This window comes from Megalobrama amblycephala, linkage group LG22, assembly GCF_018812025.1.
Source record: "Megalobrama amblycephala isolate DHTTF-2021 linkage group LG22, ASM1881202v1, whole genome shotgun sequence".
NCBI lineage: Eukaryota > Metazoa > Chordata > Actinopteri > Cypriniformes > Xenocyprididae > Megalobrama > Megalobrama amblycephala.
The window spans coordinates 3,181,354-3,190,909 of NC_063065.1; the positions used below are offsets into that span (position 1 = coordinate 3,181,354).

The 9,556-nt window shown below is 36.9% G+C and overlaps 2 gene segments (V, D, J or C); one reads left to right on the forward strand and one right to left on the reverse strand.

Annotated features, from left to right (window-relative positions):
* Positions 1-315: 315 nt before the first annotated feature.
* Positions 316-3,948, forward strand: LOC125258588. The segment is given in 2 exon segments: positions 316-367; positions 3,494-3,948. Coding segments are annotated over 2 exon segments (369 nt in total).
* On the reverse strand, positions 583-2,211 carry LOC125257871. The segment is given in 3 exon segments: positions 583-1,352; positions 1,435-1,610; positions 1,926-2,211. Coding segments are annotated over 2 exon segments (372 nt in total).
* Positions 3,949-9,556: the final 5,608 nt, after the last annotated feature.

The following is a 9,556-nucleotide window of genomic DNA, read 5'->3' on the forward strand; positions in this document are numbered from 1 at the left end:
TCAGAATGACCATCTAAATCTGCTAAAGACTTCATTCTAAAGCTGTTAATTGAGACTCTGGCAGAATATTAAATCACACATGTTTTGTAAATTGATAAATGTACGTTTTTCACTAATGTATAAAATTTCATCCTTCATGCATTAACAAGTATTTCTTTTAAAGTGAATATTTCCTGCAGTTTCAGCTGAATCATGTTGACATGAGAAGAGCTCTGTTGAGTCACACACAGTGTGTGTGAGTGTCGTTCGTGTCTTTCTCTGCTGGAGTTTGTGTTCAACTGAGTGTGACGGAGGTTTTTGTACGACGCTTTCACTATGAATGAAGCACTGTGGTACACTTTCGGCGGAGGAACTAAACTGACCATCAGTAAGTCTCTAAAATTCTGTAAAAATGTTTATATGGTGACATTGCATATGTTTTTAGATGGTGGATTCAAACAAGCATTGTTGCAACAAGGTTTTAAAAATTATAATCTGGAAAAAAAATTCTTTAATTTTAAAATTAATTTTTATATCATTGTTATTTCTTCCATACATAGATATTTATATCAATTATTTTCATTATCATCTGCTGTGAAACTGAGGAATGTGTTTATATGATGCTGTTAATTTCTGCATTGTGAGGGATGAAGGTAATAAATCAATAGATTATTAAACTGATCAAGAAGAACATGTTTATGATGCTGATGATGATTCAGTTTAGAAAGAAGAATGAGGATAAATTATAAATGCAGAAAATCAAAAAATGTGGTGAAGAATGGAAAAATATCTGAAGATCAATGAAGATCAAAAGTGACTGAATTTCTACATAAAGAATGTTAGCAGGAGAAAAACATGTCTTCTAAAAAAAATCACAATCAAAAAGGTTAAAAACTGATGAATCTCAACAAAAGTGATGTTCAATAAGATCATATTGAGTTTTTCTTCACTGTTGAGTGTGTGTGAAAGTGTGTGAAAGTGTGTGAGCAGCTGCAGTATCAGTTCAGTCACTGTGACTCTGACTGACGGAGGTTTTTGTACGACTCTTTATCACTGTGTGAACACATATTTACTGTTGATTTCATGTACACTCTGACAGTAATAATGTCCAGCATCTTCAGTCTGGACTCCACTGATGGTCAGAGTGAAATCTGTCCCATCTTCTTCTCCATTCCCACTGAATCGGCTTAAACTCTCATCATAGAGTTCATTTACCAGATAAATGATGAGTTTAGGAGCTTCTCCATTTTTCTGCTGATACCAAGCTAAACCATATCCACTTATCCCAGTATCAGTTTTACACTCTATTTTGGCGTTTTGTCCTTCAGAAACAGTCACAGCTTCAGGCTGAGTCACAGTGATTCCTCTGGATCCTGTCGACAACAACATTAATGTGTTTAATCAGATGAAATGAACATTAAAGACTCAAAAATGACGAGCTTTCACGTCTGTTACCTGGAATAAAAGCTGCCAGAATCCAGATGAAGCTGCTGAAGAGATTCATGGTGTTTGTTGGGTTTGTACCGTGGTAAACAGCAGTGTGTTATAAAGTGTTTGAGTCTGAACGCTATAAACACTCGGAGCGCTGAAGCATGAGCCGATGCAAAGTGACTCTCTGAGCAAAAACCCTGCTGGAGTAAAACACACGTGAAAATGAGCACATGCAGATGAAACTGATCAGTTTTGAGGCTTTAAATGTGTTTTATTCTCATGATCCAACAGACGAGTGTTTTCACTTCTGAACACGTTTATAAATCATTTCTTTTCCATTCAGTCTCTGGTTCAGACTACAGGTTTCTGATGAATCAAATGACAGAGTTGAATCTCTAAAAGAATCGAGTATTTCACTGTGAACTCCATGAGAGGTCAAAGGTCATTCCAGAGGTCACAGGTCATCAAAACTTATTAAAATGCTTTGAGAAATACATGATCATTTAGAAACTCACAGTTCAGATGTGTGATGATCAGTACAGAGTCTTTCTGATTATATTATTTATTCAGATTTAATAGTTTTCATGCATCAAGAGACATTTAGAGATGATGAGGCTGTTTCTGTGAAAGTCACTTCAGTCCAATAATCATTATTTAATGTTGAGAAGAGCTGCTGTTGAGTCTCATATCAGTGTGTGTGAGTGTCGTTCGTCTCTTTCTCTGCTGGAGTTTGTGTTCATTTGAGTGTGACGGAGGTTTTTGTACGACGCTTTCACTAGAATGAAGCACTGTGGTACACTTTCGGTGGAGGAACTAAACTGGTGATCAGAAGTAAGTCTCTCTTAAATTATCTAAAAAAATTAGGATATTTTAGTTTAAATTAGTTTTATTTTGTTTTTTGATTATTTCAGCAAACATTTGTTAAAAAGATTATTCATTTATTAGAAAAAAAAATATATATATATTTTTTAAAAGTTTCCTTAATAATAATTTTATTTTTCATTTTACATTAATAATTTAACTTATTGGTGACATTTGATTGTATTTTAATGTATGGATGGCACTATTTATGATATATTCAATTATTTCTTGATATATGTAATTATGTCTATAATTAATGGTAAATATTTACAGTTAACAGTTAAAAATTTACAGTTAAGTGTTTTTAAAGTCATGGCACCAAAGTTTAATAATACAGACAAAATAAATTTAATTGTGTGCGTCATCATCAGACAAAGATAAATTTAGTTAATGAGCATTTTAAAAAATCAATCATTTAAACTATTAAGTTTAATGATGATTATGGTTGTGTGTCTTAACAGAATTTAAAAATGTATTATTGAAACTACTGAAAATTATGATTGATTGTGAGTATCAAAAAATATGAGGAATTTGAATATATATATATATATATATATATATATATAATACTGAAATTATGTAAATTTGTTTTCCAAATCTTATGAAGAAATCGCAATATATTAATCATTTTTCATGTGGACAATGTTTTTAAAAAATAGATTGAGATTAAAATATTCTGTAACTTGTGTAAAAAATCATTTGAATATATTTTTTCATTCATTTCATTATTTAAATTTTATAATTTCATATAGTTTTTAAATATAATTTTTAATTTTACATGAATAATTTAAAATCTTATTATTGCTAACATTTCGTTAATTTCATGTATTCACTGCAGTACTTTAAAATCTATTCAGTTATTGATATATACATAGTTTTTATGTAATTCTTGGTAAATGTAACAATTAAAGTTTTTTAAATGCATGAAAAAAAGTTTTATAATATGGACAAAATATAATTTTGTTGGGGTCATCAGACAAAAAGAAACAGTTGAAGAGCATTATGAAAATTTGTCTTTTAAACTTTAAAATATCAAATTTGAATCTGATGTTTGAATATCAGAATATTGTCAAAATACAATTAATATTGAAATGATCATTTAAATTTGTTTTCTTATAATGACATGACAATTTAAATATTAATTTACTTGGACATTGTTTTTCAAAATCATTCTGGGGATCATTTAAAATGTAACTTTTTGTGTTTGTGTGTGTTTGTGCAGCTGGTCCCGCAGTGAAGCCCTCCGTGTCTCTGCTGCCGCCCTCTTCTCTGCAGATCTCTGGAGACTCAGCCGCACTGCTCTGCCTGCTCAGCTCTTACTCTCCACAGGGGGCGACAGTGAGCTGGACGCTGGACGGGTCAGAGGTCACCGAGGGGGTTCAGACCAGCGCAGAGAGCGAGCGGGACGGACGCTACAGCCGCAGCAGCGTCCTGAGCCTCAGCAAAGCACGCTGGGAAGGCGCGGATCGCTTCGTCTGCAGAGTAAGACATGACGGAGCTGATCACGAGGCCTCGTTCCTCAAGAGCTCCCAGTGCTGATGTTTCTCCGGTCCAGACGAGCCGTATCTGAGCGTCCGGCAGGATTCACAGCAGTCACGTGATTTACAGCTCAATACTGAAGCAGTCTTTCAATGTGCTGCCATTGCTGTTCATTCAATAAAGCTTCTGAACGCGTTACATTTGTGTCCAACTGCATCATTGATCAGTGTGTCGTTCATTCAAAGTCCTGCACTAAAGTTTCAGCTGCTTTTGATTGATTGTAATAGTTGAGAACAGCTGCATTTAGCAGGAAATGTCAAATGAAGCTCTTGGGGTTTGAACGTGGTCACTGGAGACGGAGCTGCTCTATTCTGAGAGGATCACAATCACTAAACCTGCCAATGCAAATGTGATTTTCACCTCAAACTCACAGTTTCACTCTTTGATTGGTTCAACGCTCTCAACTGGAACACTTTCACTTCTGCTCATGAGAAATGAGTTATGAGTAATACATTTAGAAACAGCTTTAGATGAAGGAGCTGCTTGAAAAACATCTGCATGTTACTGATACACCATGACTTTAGTGTAGTTTAATGTACAAAAACAAAACAACATATGACGCCATTATTGTTAGTTTGATTTCTTATCAATTTACACACTCTGTTTTCTCTGATTCTGAGCATATTTGAGTCAAACCCGTCTGTCACAGGACAGATCACAGTCTAATAGAGCTGATTTCAGTCATAAGTCAGTTTTGAGCACATGTGTAGTTCCTGTGTTTGTCCTCTGTGTGTCAGTAGTGTGTGAAAGTGTGTGAAAGTGTGTGAGCAGCTGCAGTATCAGTTCAGTCACTGTGACTCTGACTGACGGAGGTTTTTGTACGACTCTTTATCACTGTGTGAACACATAATCAGCATTACAAACACCAAGCCAATTAGTTATGCAGTGGCGACTCATACAGTAATAATGTCCAGCATCTTCAGTCTGGACTCCACTGATGGTCAGAGTGAAATCACTGTTAGATCCACTGCCACTGAATCTAGATGGAGTTCCTGACTGACGGCGGTTGGCCCAATAAATCAGGAGTTTAGGAGCTTCTCCAGATTTCTGTAAGTACCAGTATAAATTATCTCCATTGCGCACATCTGTGCTGGTTTTACAGTTGATGTTCACAGTTTGTCCTGGTTGAGCTGCTGTCATTGAGGGACTCTGAGTGACGGTGATCTGTCCTCTACACTCTGAAACACACAACAAGAAGAAAATCAGCAGAAGACATTAATGATCTTTACCAGAACAGGTTCATGTACTGTAGTAAATGTAGTAAATGCAGTAAAGTGAGTGTCACCGTTGAGCAGCAGCAGCAGCAGCAGAGAGCAGATGATCAGAGCGTGTGTCCTCATCTTTACTGGGAATGAGTGAAACTGAAGGACAGTGATGTTGGATTTACAGTCGGACTGACAGACGCTCTGATATTGAGCTCCAATCACAGGGGTGGGACACAAATTCAAAGCGTTTCCTCTCAAATGTGTCTCAGACACTGACAGCAGAGCAGAAATGTTAAGAAATTAAATTTCCCTCATCAAACACTGCTGCAGCAAACTGGATGTTGAAAAATAATTGTGACCTTTTTATACTTTCTCACAATTACATTTATTATTTTAAAGCCAATTTTATTTCATAAATAATCTTCGCTCAATGGTGCATGAAAACACCTGCAGATACATGATGAAACGAGAACATGCAGCCAAATTATGAACCTCACAGATATAAAATGATAAATAAATGACATTTTTTTAGGTAAACATGCATGACAGACACATTTCACTCATCTCTTTTATAGTTATTTTCAGTGTTTCTGGTGTTTCAGGAACAGCTCTATTCTGAGAGGAAAACAATCACTCCACCTGATGATGAAAAATGAATTTAACTTGCTTTGAGACACGAGTTTGACTAATAGAGAGACAAGATTCATATATGAGGTTCATATAACAATTAATTAATGCATTTTCATTGCAAATGTCACAGCATTGTGCAGCATATGGCTGTAAAAACCAATGAGGAAAATCTGTAAAAATCTGAAAATCTAACTTCAGATAATCTAACATTAATGATAAACTAAATGCTGTGAAAATAGCAGCTAATGTCTATTGCATATATAGATATTCATATGTGAATGAGGTTATGAAGGGAATGAGGCAGTAGAGGGCGATACTGATTATTCCTTAAATATCTGCCACACATCTTCCTCTTGGAGCTCGTGGACATGCTGGAAATCACTGGAATGAGAGTTGAGGTCTGGACTGTGTTCTGATAGAGGACTGTGTGTGTTCATCAAGTGGAAGTTGATTTGATTGTTTTGCTGCTTGAGGTTTCTGCAACTATTTATGAGTGTTTGATGTTTTTATACTTGTGATTTATGTCAGTATTGTTGTTCTTTTGTATAATAACCACACCTTGATGTTGATCCATATCTCAAATAAAAGCAACTAATGGAACTTTGTGTTTTATAATCGATGCCCCACAGTGATTTTACTATTTAACTAGTTCTCATGAAACTTTATTACAGAGGTTGCAGATGCAGTCAGGAGTTCACTTGCTCTCCAGTGTTCACGGACCAGATCTGACTGATCCAATATGGTGGACGACTCACATGTAGATCTCAATCATGTCACTGATCTATAAGAGCACAAAATCTCAAGGCAGATATACATTTTCCACAACATTTTTAGTCTAAAGAGGGTATGAATATGAGGAAATTTAACAGTGACACTTATGGACTTTGTCTAGTTATTTCTCTCAGCTAATGCTTTGAATTCTGACCTCAATAATTTATAAAAAAAAAAAAAAGCTTAATATAGATGATGTTATTTCATATGTTTGTGTGACGATGTTGTTTCAGATCCTCCTTTGAGCAGCTGCAGTATCAGTTCAGTCACTGTGACTCTGACTGACGGAGGTTTTTGTACGACTTTTTATCACTGTGTGAACCACAGAATGCTCTCAGGCCAGTATAAACTCTGACAGTAATAATGTCCAGCATCTTCAGTCTGGACTCCACTGATGGTCAGAGTGAAATCACTGTTAGATCCACTGCCACTGAATCTAGATGGAGTTCCTGACTGGAGGCTCCTTGTTCTATAAATCAGGAGTTTAGGAGCTTCTCCAGGTTTCTGTAAGTACCAGGCTAAATAATCACCATTATACACTCTACTGCTGGTTTTACAGTTGATGTTCACAGTTTGTCCTGGTTGAGCTGCTGTCATTGAGGGACTCTGAGTGACGGTGATCTGTCCTCTACACTCTGAAACAAGAAGAAAATCAACTCAAAACTTTGACAATATACTTGAAGAAATGAATTGATATCAAACTTGTGCTCCACAAACCTTGAGCAAACGCTGTGAGAGTCCAGATGAAGATGATGATGAAGGTCATGTTGATGAAGATTGTTGTGTGTGTCAGTGATGAAGTGTTAAACTCACAGCACTATAAACACTCTCAGAGCACTGAAGCATCTGATCAATATGCAAATGAACTCATTCTGTATTTAAATGAGGCTCTAAATGAAGGTTCAGGAGGAGCTCGTTCATCTCATCCTGTCATTCACACAATCAAATATATCAAATCATCAGGATTCTGAAATAAGTTCATAGATAATGTTTTTATTAATATTTATGTGCTATTCTCATTTCATTAGTGTACCATTTATTATTATTTGAACTGAGTTTGCTTCATAAATGATGAACCTTGCAACATTAAAACGTTGCTCTCATATTTTCTTCCCTATTGTTGTGATATATATCCTAATGAAGTTAATAAATGTAGGGCGGGGCTTGAGTTTGTCTGTGGGGAATTGATTGGATGGTTGTGGTTTGCTATTGGTGGATCTCATGTGAGTGACAGGTTGCCCCATTGTCCTTTCAGAGAACAGATGTCGCTACATGTAGATTACAAGGCACATGAAGTTAATAAATCATGATTTGCATTCATAAATCTTTTATAATCAATATCATAGTATTCCATAAAAAAACATAAATTGTCCATTTTGATTTCATGGTGACTAAATGCAACAGAATCTGTGAGTTTTTGAAAACTTGCAATGGAAGTTTTGCAGGCAAGAGAGGAGCAACAGTAATGTGTAAAAAATATGCATCACACTATTTGTAAAGTATAACTATTACTTTTTCACCATCTCATCTGCACACATGGGGGCTGAGGGACGACTCCTACTGCAAGCTCTGCGGTCAATTGGGGACACTGGCACATACAGGTCCTTCTCAAAAAATTAGCATATTGTGATAAAAGTTCATTTCCATAATGTAATGATAAAAATTAAACTTTCATATATTTTAGATTCATTGCACACCAACTGAAATATTTCAGGTCTTTTATTGTTTTAATACTGATGATTTTGGCATACAGCTCATCTCAAAAAATTTGCATATTTCACCCGACCAATAAAAGAAAAGTGTTTTTAATACAAAAAAAAGTCAACCTTCAAATAATTATGTTCAGTTATGCACTCAATACTTGGTCGGGAATCCTTTTGCAGAAATGACTGCTTCAATGCGGCGTGGCATGGAGGCAATCAGCCTGTGGCACTGCTGAGGTGTTATGGAGGCCCAGGATGCTTCGATAGCGGCCTTAAGCTCATCCAGAGTGTTGGGTCTTGCGTCTCTCAACTTTCTCTTCACAATATCCCACAGATTCTCTATGGGGTTCAGGTCAGGAGAGTTGGCAGGCCAATTGAGCACAGTAATACCATGGTCAGTAAACCATTTACCAGTGGTTTTGGCACTGTGAGCAGGTGCCAGGTCGTGCTGAAAAACGAAATCTTCATCTCCATAAAGCTTTTCAGCAGATGGAAGCATGAAGTGCTCCAAAATCTCCTGATAGCTAGATGCATTGACCCTGCCCTTCATAAAACACAGTGGACCAACACCAGCAGCTGACATGGCACCCCAGACCATCACTGACTGTGGGTACTTGACACTGGACTTCAGGCATTTTGGCATTTCCTTCTCCCCAGTCTTCCTCCAGACTCTGGCACCTTGATTTCCGAATGACATGCAAAACTGAGCAACAGTCCAGTGCTGCTTCTCTGTAGCCCAGGTCAGGCGCTTCTGCCGCTGTTTCTGGTTCAAAAGTGGCTTGACCTGGGGAATGCGGCACCTGTAGCCCATTTCCTGCACACGCCTGTGCACGGTAGCTCTGGATGTTTCTACTCCAGACTCAGTCCACTGCTTCCGCAGGTCCCCCAAGGTCTGGAATCGGTCCTTCTCCACAATCTTCCTCAGGGTCCGGTCACCTCTTCTCGTTGTGCAGCGTTTTTTTGCCACACTTTTTTCCTTCCCACAGACTTCCCACTGAGGTGCCTTGATACAGCACTCTGGGAACAGCCTATTTGTTCAGAAATTTCTTTCTGTGTCTTACCCTCTCGCTTGAGGGTGTCAATGATGGCCTTCTGGACAGCAGTCAGGTCGGCAGTCTTACCCATGATTGCGGTTTTGAGTAATGACCCAGGCTGGGAGTTTTTAAAAGCCTCAGGAATCTTTTGCAGGTGTTTAGAGTTAATTAGTTGATTCAGATGATTAGGTTAATAGCTCGTTTAGAGAACCTTTTCATGATATGCTAATTTTTTGAGATAGGAATTTTGGGTTTTCATGAGCTGTATGCCAAAATCATCAGTATTAAAACAATAAAAGACCTGAAATATTTCAGTTGGTGTGCAATGAATCTAAAATATATGAAAGTTTAATTTTTATCATTACATTATGGAAAATAATGAACTTTTATTACAATATGCTAA